The 13,611-nt window shown below is 40.7% G+C and overlaps 2 protein-coding genes across 3 annotated transcripts in view; one reads left to right on the top strand and one right to left on the bottom strand.

Moving 5' to 3' along the window:
- The first annotated feature begins 19 nt into the window (after nt 1–19).
- Nucleotides 20–6,861, top strand: PSMD10 (proteasome 26S subunit, non-ATPase 10). Of its 2 annotated transcripts, none has more exons than XM_036076120.2 (5): nt 20–153; nt 2,354–2,452; nt 3,326–3,472; nt 3,567–3,733; nt 5,938–6,861. In XM_036076120.2, exons 1-5 carry the CDS (start codon nt 40–42, stop codon nt 6,089–6,091), a joined length of 681 nt encoding a protein of 226 aa, XP_035932013.1. In that variant the 5' UTR covers nt 20–39; the 3' UTR covers nt 6,092–6,861. The 2 variants fall into 2 exon arrangements, with proteins under 2 accessions (XP_035932013.1, XP_035932012.1); XM_036076119.2 differs by having other exon boundaries at nt 3,567–3,654; nt 5,938–6,076.
- Nucleotides 6,862–12,845: 5,984 nt separating this feature from the next.
- Nucleotides 12,846–13,611, bottom strand: part of VSIG1 (V-set and immunoglobulin domain containing 1) — a 42,697-nt gene continuing 41,931 nt past the window's right edge. Inside the window, exon 9 of the mRNA XM_078064425.1 lies at nt 12,846–13,286. Coding sequence (XP_077920551.1) covers nt 13,031–13,286 — 256 coding nt within the window. The 3' untranslated portion in view covers nt 12,846–13,030. The remainder of the gene's footprint in view (nt 13,287–13,611) is intronic.

Here is a 13,611-nt window from a genome sequence, read left to right on the forward strand (position 1 = left end):
GCAGTGGGTCGCGCTTCACGGAGATCCTGGGAAAGAGACATGGAGGGGTGTGTGTCTAACCTAATGGTCTGCAACCTGGCCTACAGCGGGAAGCTGGAGGAGTTGAAGGAGAGGATCCTGGCCGATAAATCCCTGGCTACTAGGACTGACCAGGTAAAGCAGCGCTGGGGCCTCTCCGCAGGCGGCGGCGTCGACGAGGCCCAGGGTGGCTGCCTGGCCTGGCCCAGGGGAGGCCGGTTCCGTAAGGGCCAGATCCCCGCCCCCGCCGCCCCATCCTTAGCTGGGGTTACCTCAGGACTCGGAATCGGGGGGCGGGAGCTAGCCCCGCAAACCTCAAATATTTTGGGGAGGAGGGGCGGTACTTAGCTCGCTGAATTTTGGATATTTCTAGAACGTTTACCGCGTTTCTCAGAAATGCCCAATCTTCGAGCTACCCGTGGAGGAAAGCTTTTTTTATTTTTTTTAATGGGTTTCTTTACTTTTTACTCGTCGTTTTATTCCATGAAACACGTGTAACCGAACGCCAATTCTGTGCCAGGCAGTTTGCTGGGAGCTGGGGATACAGTCGAGTGGAAGAAGCAGACGTTAATAAAGTAACCCCAAATCACACGTCCGGTAACAAAGTGTGCTGACTACTCTGGAGAGAAGTTTACGTGGTGCTTTCAGAACACAGAATGGCAGGACCTGATTTAATCTCCCTTAAAAGAGCGAATGTTGTGATAATTGAAAAGGTTTTGCAGAGGAGGGAAGGTTGGTTAGATCTTGAAGGATGAGTGGGATTTTCCTGGGGCAGTGAACGGGCATTCCTAGGCAGAGGCAGAACAAAAGTGAATGGACTTTGGGAAGTGTTTCTGCTCAAAGGACCCTCATGCTTTCACCCCGAGTTTCTAGAAAGATTCACGGTGACCTCAGCAAGCCAACAAATATTTATAGATTGCATTCTTTATGACAGGTACCATGCTAAGCACTAAGCAATACAGTGTCAGGGATTTACAGATCTCCATTTTGTGTCTTTGGGAAGAGTAAAGTCAGGAGACTGACTCATGGGACTTTTCTTTATTGCTCAACCTGAAAATGGCTTTACCTTTACCTAATTTACCTTCATGATGGTCTGATAATATTTAATACTTGAAATTTAAGTTAATAATGTCAAATTAAGATTTAATAATCTATTCTTCATTGAGTCAGTGGAATAAAAAAGAGGGAAGCTATTCCAGGTCAAGCGACTTTAAGAACCGACGGTCATATGCAAATTACGGGCCTTGTATGGAGCCTGATTGAAACAAGCTAACTATTAAAAAACATTTGGGGGACAACTGGGGAAATCTGAATACCAACTTTTAGATGTTATCAAGGAGTTAGTGTTAATTTTGGTAGGTGTGATAATGGCCTCATAGCTCTGTTGGACAGCATCCTTATTCTTTAGATACTGAAATATTTAAGGATGAAAAATCATGATATTTAGGATTTGTTTTTAAAAACCTCATCGAGGAAATGAAGTGAGGCAGATATGGCAAAATATTAAATCTAGGTGATAGACATATGGGTTTCTGTTATAGTCTCTCTATTTTTATGTGTTTGAATTCTTTTGTAATAAAGTTTAAAATACCACTTTCTTTTCCATAGAGCTAAGAAGTACAGCTGTCACTGCAAAAAAAGAAATTCCCTTTGAGAAACACAGCTAACTCCTGGCTTATTAGCTTTTTAAAGTAATGTTGCTCTCTAATTTTGTGTGTGGTATGCTTTTTAAATGAATCTATAGATAATCTCAACTAGTTTTATGAACGTTTCTTTCCCATAAGGTTCATTCATTCTTTCCAGAACATCTGGAAATTTCAATGTCAGACGGGTTTATGGCCCAGTTTCACCATTTACTAGCTGTGTGACCTTGGACAAGTTGTTGAGCCTGAGGAGTCTTAGTTTCCTTATCTGGAAAATGGGGATAATGTCCACTGTGCAGGATCATGGAGATTAAATGAGACAATGACTGCAAAACTCCCAGCAGAGTGCCTGGCATAACAGTACATAAATAACGTCACAGTAAATAGCCAAAGGTCTATTTCTGCCAAAGCAGTGAAATCAGTCTCGTGCTCAACTGCTTTCAAGGCCGGATTCTGCCCAGAATTACATTCATCAATGGGTTCTCCCCCATGTTACTGAAACCTTGGTCTCTCTTACAATAGTAAGTAATATGGTGTAAGTTTACCTACCCGAGGATCCCGTGCTCTCCATTTCTTGTTCCCAAACTATAGGCTTGCTGGCCCCAGTATTAATCTTTTTTGGCATTCTTGCCTTCCTTCTTCTATTTCTCTTCAAGAATGTCGACCGTCTTGCTTCTCTGTTTCCCATGCAGGACAGCAGAACCGCGTTGCACTGGGCATGCTCAGCCGGACATACAGAAATTGTGGAATTCTTGCTGCAACTTGGAGTGCCAGTGAATGATAAAGATGATGTGAGTCCTAGGCAGAGTTGATAAAGGCCCGGTTATCTTTAAACTCCAGACTGGTGTTTACTGAGGACTGAGTATCAAGCTCACAAACAAAATTGTAATCTTTATGACTAGGCAGTTAGTTACAGCAGGGCCTTGGTGACCTCACACAGGTCTAGTGGGTGCATTATTTTAGAATGTTGGTTCTGCCACTCATACCCCATAATTTAAGGTTAACATGCAGATTAAGGCTACAAGACTACAAATCCTTTTTATTATGTTGGAAGGCTTTTTTTGTGTGAGCATTGCCTGAATACTCAGGGCCTGGGTATCCTTTTGTTGTTGTTACACAGAGATTTATTGTAATGGTATTGGTTATATTAAGATAAAACTTGGTGAAGAATAAGGATGGAAATGTTTTGTAGGCAAAGATGCCTTTTCAAGGATGCTCACTGAAGGAATATTTATAATAGCAAAGAAATAAAAACAATTCAGTGTAGGATTGGTTGAATACAGTAGGCGTAGCCATATTAATAAAATAATATGCAACCAATAAAGTCAAGAATCCAAAGGACAGAAAATTCTCACAACAAGGCAAGAAGTGGACATTGTGGGAAATGCAACTCACAGAACTTTATATCCTATAATCCCAATTGGAAAACACATTAGAATTACTCTTATATCATTATTTCTGTGTTACGGGATTATGGGTGGTTTGGCGTCCCTCCTGTATACATCTACTTTCCAAATTTTCTGCAGTGTTAAATGAGGGGAAAAGAAGGTTATTTTTTTTTTTTAAATCATTCACACACAGCTCTTTGTAAACCCTACGTACATGTCAGCATTAATCCCTGTGCCTTCCCCCCTCTTTTTTTGTACCCCCTACCTCTTTCATAGGCAGGTTGGTCTCCTCTTCATATTGCTGCTTCTGCCGGCCGGGATGAGATCGTAAAAGCCCTTCTGGGTAAAGGTGCTCAAGTGAATGCCATCAACCAAAATGGCTGTACCCCCCTACATTACGCAGCTTCCAAAAACAGGCACGAGGTAGGCTCCCGTTCCTTGGCTGCTCCTCTTGAGTTCCGAACCTGTACACAAACACAACTAGACGTCTGCATTGTTTTCTTCCCCGGGGTTCCAGATCGCTGTCATGTTACTGGAAGGCGGGGCTAATCCAGATGCTAAGGACCATTATGAGGCCACAGCAATGCACCGGGCGGCAGCCAAGGGTAACTTGAAGATGATTCATATCCTTCTGTACTACAAAGCATCCACAAATATCCAAGACACTGAGGGTAACACTCCTCTGTAAGTGACAAGTAGCAGTCATTTGTGCTCTCCTTGACATTAGCCTGCTTGCACTAATTCTCACACGTCGTTTCTTTTTTTTCTGCTTATAATCATAATACATGTGTATGAACACAAAAGTATAAGGATAAAAGTTAAAATTGCCTCTGTACTTTTCATATATTTCCTCCCATTCTTTTGTATGCAAATATGCATATTTAAAAAAGTTTTTTTGCAAAATTGGGATCATACTATGTATGTAATTATATCCTGTTCCTTTAACCTCATAGTATATTGTGAGCATTTTCCAATGTTATTAAATATTTTTTTTATTAAATGTTTTTAAAACATTTTTGAATGGCTATATACAATTCCATTTTATGGATGTGCCAGGATTTAATCATTCCTCTGTATTGTTTAAGCTTTTTTGAGTTTTCCATGAATATAAATCATGCTACATTGACCAAGTTTATACAAAAATCGTTGGCCATATTGTTGATTATTACCTTAGTATAGTCTCCTAGAAGTAGGACTGCTGAGTCAACGAATACACACATCTTGAGACTATTGCTATATATTGCCACATTGCTTCCAGAGGAGTTGTATCGTTGTACCCGCCCGACAGCAGGTTTGAGAATGCCTGTTACCCCCTCACCAACACGGAAAATAGCCTTCTGTTATATCAGACGTGGTATTTCAAGTTGTCATTTGCATTTTTTTATTATCAGCGAAGTGAAACATCTTTTAATGCCTCCAACTAATTAGATTTCTGCTCTAAATTAGAACCCTTTGTGTGTCCCTTTCTCTGCTTTCAGGGAATTAATTTATTTTTTGTGATTTTTTTTTTTTAAGTGCACTTGACTTGACGTGCTAAAAATATTAGCTTGCTGTGTTAGTCGAAACTATTTTTTTCCCAGTTTGTCTTTTCATGTTCATTATTTTTTTTAAAGAACAGAAGTTTTTCAGCTTCTAAGTAGTCAGACCTATTAATCTTCCCTCATGACTGGAAAGTCCTTTCTCACCCTGAAATTAGTTAAATATTTACCTGTATTTTATTGTAGGTTTTTAAAACAAAAAACAAAAAACAAAGACATTGCATTGGTTTTGGTTGAGAGTTCCTGTTCTTCATGTAACTAGATCCATCTGGAATTGATTCATGCCTATGACCTGAGGCCATCCTCTGCCTTGGTATTTTTTTCTGCAGTACGTGGCTATTTTTCTTCCTTAGTGAGTGGTGACTTTTTTGAACCAGAAATTCTGAGTCTCCTTTTTAGTCTAAAGTGAGATTCAGTCTTTTTCAAGTATTGTTTTCTTAACTCTTCGTTTTAAAAATCTTTTCTTTAGTCCCAAGTGACTCTGTTTAGAAAGACTTGCCCATGCTAGCTCTTTTCTCCATAACAAAGAAGAAACCTAGGAGTCAGGCAGGACAGGGTCCCGGAAAGAGCCTAGGATTTGGGGATAGCTAGATGCTGTTTACTCAATTCAAACTCAGCCACTTAACCAACTATATTAAATACATACATTAAGTAACTTGGAGAAGTAACTTAACCTTCCCGAGCCTTAATTTTCGCACCTGTAATATGAGGATAATAATTCCTTCCTCACTAGATCGTTGTGAGGCTTAGATAACATGACAGGTAAAGCGCTTGATACCCTGCCTGATAAACCGTAAGTGCCTGCTGAGGTTTCCCCCTCAGTTACCGCCCAGCCCTGTCAACAAAGGTAAGGACTTCGACCTCTGCCACAATTTCAACTGTAGAGTGGGGATAATTACCACCATGTTAACTTACAAGGTGGATGTAAGGATCAAATGAGATAACAACACCTTTTAAACTGCTTTTCCAAAATTCTAACCACACAAATTGCTGTTAGCAGATTATGAGCTGGGGCTTTTCTAAATTGTAGCCCCGAAGTATTGGGTGCCTTTGGGGCAGACTACTCTGATCTCCATAAAATATGGAAGCTGTTCTTAGGCTGGCATTTAGATCCCTTCTTCGATGGTTGTGTGTCCAGAATTACGATACGTGATCTGGTACCATAAGGCTGTTCCACGGAATTTTAGCTTACGAACAGTCTTTCCCATGCAAATCGATCTTTCCTTTCCTAACTAAATATTCTAATATTATACCACCTAGTAATATGCAGTTCAGACCACCTATCAGGAAATTCTCATTGTTACATAGAATCGGTAGGGAGTAATCAGTCTTTGTGGTCCTCAATTTCAGACACTTAGCCTGTGACGAGGAGAGAGTGGAAGAAGCGAAACTGCTGGTGTCCCAAGGAGCAAGCATTTACATTGAGAATAAAGAAGAAAAGACACCCCTGCAAGTGGCCAGAGGTGGTTTGGGTTTAATACTCAAGAGAATGGTGGAAGGTTAAGCAGCTTGGATGTATTCTTCCTGTGTATGTTTCTGTGGTTGCCCCCAGTGTCCTGGAAACTCATGTTCTTGTGCACAGTCCATCGTCTGTGAACAATGAAGTGTTTTCATCTTCAAAGTCTTATAAACGTGTCGAATATTGTTCCTGCTGAGGTCTTTGTTCTAAGCTTACAACTAGCTTGCCAGGCATTGAATAACTGTTGAGATTGTTCTACTCTTGTTGTATATTATGCCATACCGAATTTGGGTTAATTTTGAGTTAGTTGGTTCTGTGGCTTTGGTGCGTCTTTAGCACCCTCCCCTCTGAGGCAGAACAACCCCAATAGCACCACGCTGTTTGTCACATGTTTCTAAGTAGGTTCTTGAATGTTCCACTGTCCAGTTGAAACACATCCTAACTTGTCTCTCAAGCTCACTCAGAGGCCTATACCAAAAATTTCTGTTTTTTCAACAATACGCTTCGATCTTTTTGTTTTGGGAGGAATACATATATATTTTAAAGGACCAAATTTTCAGTTGGAGGCCATGCTATCCAAGTTTAGAATTCCTAAACACTAAAATAATGAAAAATAAGAGCCTGTGTATCCATGTATCTTTTTAATGAGCTCTTCCCCTCCAAAATAAAATGTATTGTTTTTAAAACAGAAGTTTTAAAGTACCTATATTAAGTCATCCTGTATTGGGAAGAAATGTCAAACTTGTTAACGTGATATGTAACAAAAATGTATTTTGATTTGTATTTCAGAAACAAAAAATAAAATGTTGCGAGAATCTCCCGGTTTCTCTTTCAAATCAGACATCCCATGTAAGCCTTAAAATCCTCCATAAAGACATTTCTCAGTTTTGCTAGCTCTAACGTCAATAAAATTAGCGAAGCTTGAGCTGCAGCTAAAATCTTTAAAAATAGTAATCTTCTGAATTGCTAATTAATTGTGAGCAAAGAAAATAAGTGTAACCTTGATCTCAATTTAGGGAAACAACGTAAATGATTGCTGTTGTCATAAAATCTAATGAACTCCAAGTGACTCCAAATTATTTTTTTAATTCGAATCTCATGCTGCAAATATTGCTTAAAATAAGTGATCCTAGTGAGCCCACAAACTTGCATTAATTGTGGGTCAGAGACTTAACCGCCAGTAGCTGAAATGAGTTCTGTAAACACAAATGGTGTCGTTGATAATGTAAAACCTTTACATAAATATTTTGGGTGCTGATCTTTACAAATGTTAATCAGGGAAGCATCTTCTTATGCAACTAAACGTTTGTTTATTGAATGCCAGGGTAGAATTGATGACAGGGGAAATAATTTCTTTCCAGTGGTTTTTAGCCGTGAACAGAGAGTAAAGTCGTATCTCATCTAATCGGGCCTGTTAGGTCCGAAGGCATTTACTCTTCATAAACACTGACTTTCTTATCTGAGGTAATCGGCTTTTTGGGTGTGAAAGAAAACTGATCTTAGTTCTTTAATAAGAAACAGATGAAACCAAGCCTCAGTTAATTTGTAGGCTACTGGCATTTTATAAATATCAACTATATATTATAAGGATATTAATGGCCTTGGATACTGATCAGATTGTTATCTGTTCATATAGGAAACCCAGTAGAGATGAAGGTGATTCAAGGTCAGCAGGTTTTACAGTTGCTTCCAAATGAACTCAAGAAAGATGAGAATTTCAGTTGTAAGCTTAACTGAATATAAGCTGAAAGATGCAGGTAAATAGGAACAGTGGAAAAAAAGTGTAAGTATCTCTTGGAGGGAATCCACAATTTGAGGGAGTTTCTGTGATACTCAGGGTAAATCAGCGTTTTACTTCATAATCTTTGACTTAGCAGTTTAACCGAATGACCCCTGTGTTCCGATTTCCCCATTTCTTAACTCCGTCAACTACAGTGAGGTCATGACATGGCTGTGTCTGCTGCTGTTTCCGTATCATGTCACGCTGTCGCGCCCCCAGGTCAGTCTGCGGGCAATTGTGATACGGTGTGGGGGCTCTTTACTTTGGGTTCTGTGGCTCCAGTGTCACAGTTCTGACTGCCTGAAATTGCAGACGTTTGTATGTCCATTTTTCTGGGAAAAGGGTTCTTTCTGTAGCTTTCACCAGATTCTCAGAGGGATCTGTGACTCCCCAAAAGGTTAAGAATCTCTGGTCAAGAGAAAAAAAGAGTATTGAACCAATTAGCGGGGGATGTGGTTTTTACAACAGTATAGTTCTACCACACTATATAGTTCACAAACATTTATAATCCATTCTCCACTGCAGCCTTTAAGAAGGCAAAAAATCATCTCCCATGTTACAGTTGAGAAAATACCCAGAGCCAGAGGAATGGAGCTTTCCCGGATCCTGGTCCATTTTCTGTCTGCCTCTAGTCAAAAACTGGACCAAATGGAAAGTACTGTGGCATTTTGATGATAACCTGGTAGTTGTACACCTTCGCCCTCCCCCCCACCTGCTTTTCTTTACTTTGGTGGTTTGTTTTTGGTTTCCTGCAACCTTCGGTAACATCTCTAAGCCTTTGTTTTGTTTTGTCTTGTTGAAACCAAAGCTTCAAAGACAAGATTATTGATTATTGATTGGTTTGAAGCTTTCATGAGACCCTCTGACCTGTTTTCCAGCACATAGACATTGTAAAACAATCTTTTATTACTACAACTTTGGGTTTGTTTCACTGATATTAATTTGTTGCTGTTGAAAGAGCATTACACTGGGATCTAGTCGACTCGGTATAATCTCAGGCAGATAGATTATTTTCTCTCAGGGAGTCTCTTCTGGGGATTGGGTGGGGATACATAGGAATGACGCAACTTTTTAAACGTTTACCCCTTCCTGTCTCCCCAACTAAGAAGGTAACTCTCTTATTATCTCCCCCCTCCACCCCATCAGAGTCAGGAGTGGGCCATTGTGTGTGTTATGACCCCCAACGTATGCTGCAGTTGAAAAAGGTTGAGTGCTATTCTCCCAAAGCCCCCTCCTAGCTCTTCTAGCTTTTCTTACTGAAAGCTCATCGAGCCCGAGTTACACAAAGGCCAGGGTAAGAGCTGCAAATAGGAACTTCCCAGTGTGTATTGGGGGTAGAGGTCACCTGGTACTCTGAAGGCCATTGGAGATATCAGTGCACGTGATTTCTTAGCTATTGGTCAAGAATCACTGTTTTAGTCCCTTTTTCTCACAGAGAAAGGAGGCCTATAATTTGGAGGCCCTCCCCTGTGCAGTACAAATTCCAGCCTTCCTCGCCTGCTGTCAGTACACTACTGTTGATAACATGCAAGAAATTGTCATAGTTAGCGAGGCTGTAAACTCCTCAGGGACAAGAGGTAGCTCTAATTCTGCTCATCATTGTGTCACCGGCCACAGTACCTGGTTCATAGCAGCCGTTCAATCCATTAATACCCAACGGATGACTGAATAAACAGATGAATTTGAGGAGAATAAATACCTACAGCCAAAAAGCTGTTCTGTTGACTTTAGCATATCCCAGTTGCTAAGTACAGAAACAAAGAGCTGAGGGAAGTTCCTGGAAATCTTTTTGGGTAGTGAGAAGAGTGAATGGTTAAGAAACCTGGGATTTCATTGGGACCACCCACTTAAATTTTAACTCTCTACGGCAAAATAAATCCGGTAGTATCCTCTCTGAATGAGAATTACACTGAAATAATTTGAAGTTCAATCAGAATGTGTGGGTAATGATCTCTTCTATTACTTATTTTCTGATCCACCTTTGCTTGGTTCCCTTGCTGGAAAGCTCTTTAACATGAGCCCACTTTTCTGCCCAAGTAAACTTCAGTGAAAATTTTGTTACGCTTTCATATTTTACAGGGTCTCAGGCTTTATCACAAACAAATACATGGTATATTATGGATGTGCTACTAGAAAACTGAGGCGACCGAGATGAAACTCGCACTCACCCCGAGTGGCCTTACAAGTAGGTAGCGTAGCTGAAAACCCACATGGTTTGATGCGAGAAGACTCCTTTTCCCAGCAATAGCTCCCCTCGGGATTGTTCCGGTGCTTGAAATCCCACCATTTAGACTCTTTGGATTAAGGAATTCCCTGTGTTCAAGAGTCCTCTTTCAAAAGGTAAAATATTCTTAAAAAGAGAGCTCGCTCATTATCAATCCAAATGACATCACCGGATGATAAAACATCATGGTCACTAGACAAGAACAGGTCACACAACAACTGCTTTTTAAAATGGGGCCAAGGTTGGGGGGCTGGAGAGCCCAGTCCGTTGAGTGTCCAACTCTTGATTTCAGCTCAGGTCATGAGCTCAGGGTCCTGACATTGAGCCCCACATCCAGGCTCTGTGCTCAGCGGGGAGTCTGCTTGAAGATTCTTTCCCTCTGCCCCTTCCCCCCCACTCGCATGCATTCTCTCTCTCAAATAAATAGATAAAATCTGTAAAAAATAAATAAAGTGGTTGCAAGGGTAGAGGTAGGTCCTGAGCAATGAATTATGCCTGAGGGATGCAGAGCTGAGTGGGTCACTGAGCTAGTAGGTGCATGAGAATCCTGGGTGTTTGGAAACTAAGATGCCAGATGGCCAGGAAGGGCACTGAAAGGAGAGATCCAAAGATACCATTTCAGATTAACCTCGCCTACTTCCCAGCCTTGCCCAGCTAAGGTTTCTTCATGGGCAACATGTACTCTATATTTTTAAATCTGGACTTTCCCTTCCATTCCTGTCTGATTTCGGCTTAGCTTTCAGGCTATCGAGATCATTTTGAGTCCTACAACATAGTAATCATTCTCCCCAGGAGGAAGGCATCCACACATTTGTTAAGTGTCCCTTCTGTGTTTTTATCTAAGTCACTAGTTCTTAATCTTGGATTCAGGGAGTCTGTAATTTACCTAAAACTGTACATGACACTTTGTGTATATAAGCGTTTTTCTTATGGAGAGGGGGCCAGAGTTTTCAACAGATTTTCAAGGTGATCCTTGACCTCAAAAAAAGTTGAAAACCACTAAATCCAACTATTCATCAGTATTTTGACCAGAACAATGCTAATCAGGACAGAGTTCTGTAAGATCACCAAGAGTGACTTCCTTCCTGCTCAGCACTGATCCATCAGAAATTTGGGGGTACAGCTATTGAGTATTATATATTAGTCTCTCTTCTTGTGTTCTGCCTCTATTATAAAAGTGGAAGAGAAAAGTGAATTCCAGCTACTTTGGTGTTCTGGTGATTGAGATTTTTACACAGCTGGTGTTTAGTTTTTAATCTTTAAATATTAGATCATTCTCAAAACCTTCATCATTGTGCTTACTGGACCCATCAGACAATGTGTATCATAATATTGTATTTAATGTGAATGGAATTATAGATGCTCCAAAAAATCCCTACAATTGGCTGAAAATCGACACATCAAAGAAATTACCTACGTAAAACTTGTTATTTCTCTCCATGGCTCCAGAAGTGTAAATGTTAAGTTCAGTCTGCCTTAAAACCAATAAAGGCTCTACCTCAATTAGTTTATAGGTATGTTCTCTATATAAAGGGCTTCGCAGCTTAAGAAAATCCCCTACATGAAAATCGGGATGTGATATTAGAGAGTCATTACTTCATTTAAAAAAGATTCACCTTGGAGTCAGACACAAAACAAGTAGACTGTATGATCGCATTTAGACATAGGTCAAGAAAAGGCAAAGCTAATCTCTAATGACAGAAAGCAAATCAGTGGTTGCCTAGGGCCGGAGTGACGGTGGGATTGCACAGAGGGGCACAGGAAACACTTTGGATTGATGGAAATGCTCTATTTAAACTGGTGGTTTCATGGGCGTATACGTCTGTCAAAACTCATCAAATGGTACACTTGAAATGGGTGTGCTTTATTGTATGTGAAGTATATGTCAATAATGTTAATAAAAGATTTACCTTAGGATCATTCAAATACGATTTTATTGAGTATTTATTGAGCCTCAAAATACAATTTAAAATCTGATTACACAAATGAAAAAGTCTACCTATAAATTTCTTCAAGGTGGAATGTGGGGAAAATATGATCAATGGGAAAAACCTTCTAGCATGTTAGTTAATATTTAGCATTTATACACGAATGGTATGTATTAATGTGGAATATCTCACCAGTGAAACAGATTAAATGATTAGTTCAGATTATCTAAAACAGATCTTAAGTGTTCATTTAGAACACTTACCTCATTCTGGCCCTTCTAAAGTAGACAGCATCAGACATAGTGATAACATCTCATTAAAAGCTAAATTGTACATCACCCATGATATCAACATTTTGTGGTCACCGAAGGAACATGTTATTTGGAATTGTTTGCTTGTACATTATCTTGCATTTAAAAATTAGGTCATTTAAGAATTTTGCTATGCTCAAGCAAACCCTATGGCAGGGTGGTTCCTTGGGAAATCTAATATGATAATTTTAATTTTAATATTTTAAATAGGTACCCATTTTAATATGTACCCTTTACATATTCTCCTCTGGGATTTTTGGGGATTCCCCCCCCAATCTCTGAGAGAATGCTGGCAAATTCTTGTCTTCGTGGCCAGTGTGAAAATGAATTAGGGAAGCCCTGACCAACTGATCTTAGGAGTAACATTGAATCCAATTAATGCCACCTTGTCATGTGTGCATGCGGAATGTAACAGAGTAGCTGAAAACAGAGAAATAAGATTTTCCAAAGTACAATGGAGATATTGCTGCAAAACGCTTTCAACCGAATTAGAAATCACTTGCTTTGTCATTAGTCATGCTTGCGTGTTAGTGTAAGTAACACAGGAACCCGTGCATTTATCTTGACCTGTTTATTTTGGATCGATGGTAGGAGCACCTTGTTAGAAGAGGGCAGGTCAGAAGAAAGGGACGTGGTGGGAGATTGATTAGGGCAACTCCAAATGCCAGTAATGGGTTCCTTACTGATGAACGCTGTACTTAGGCTAGCAGCCTATGGCTTATTCATTCCCTTTTCCCTGTCTCACAAGGGCTCCATTACAATCCTGGGCTCGGGCTCAGACTCCGGCTCGGGCTTGGGCTCGGGCTCCAGCTCCATCTCGAGCTCAGGCACCAGGACAGGCTGTGGGGCGGGCTCAGGGGAAGGCTCGTGATCTGGCCCCAGGACGGTATCGGGGTCATTCTCCCGGCTAGAAGGTGGCAGAGTGGCTTCTAGTTGGAGAACGTGTTCAGCTGGCATTGCCTCGAGCTCTGTACTCTGGTTTATCTTTGTCATTGGTCTGCAGGAAGAAGGCCCAGGGAAGAACGAGTTAGGGTTCAGCATTTCACGCAGAGCCCTAGGCTCTGTAGCTTCAGTGACCACAGGTTCCAATCTGTTCAGGACCTCTGTGATGTCTGAGATTCTGACTCACTGTCACACCACGCGTTCGTCTTCGCTCCCGACCAGAGAGGTTAGGTCTCGACCAGAGAATGAGAGTCCGAGAGAGAAAAACTAGGGTCCCAAAGCTGGTTAAAGGAGTTGAGAGACATAGAGCTTAGAGCAGAGTCTGGCACATGGTGGTCGGGAGCTGGTAGCTGCCGCCACCCGTCGTTTCTAGAAGCAGT

This window comes from Halichoerus grypus, chromosome X (assembly GCF_964656455.1).
Source record: "Halichoerus grypus chromosome X, mHalGry1.hap1.1, whole genome shotgun sequence".
NCBI lineage: Eukaryota > Metazoa > Chordata > Mammalia > Carnivora > Phocidae > Halichoerus > Halichoerus grypus.

Bases quoted from the DNA above. Each gene is read 5' to 3' on its own strand.
- PSMD10 (XM_036076120.2), top strand. From the start codon at position 40: ATGGAGGGGTGTGTGTCTAACCTAATGGTCTGCAACCTGGCCTACAGC. The intron at 2,453-3,325 runs GTGAGTCCTAGG...CCTCTTTCATAG, and splicing joins CAGTGAATGATAAAGATGAT to GCAGGTTGGTCTCCTCTTCA. The intron at 3,473-3,566 runs GTAGGCTCCCGT...CCGGGGTTCCAG, and splicing joins CTTCCAAAAACAGGCACGAG to ATCGCTGTCATGTTACTGGA.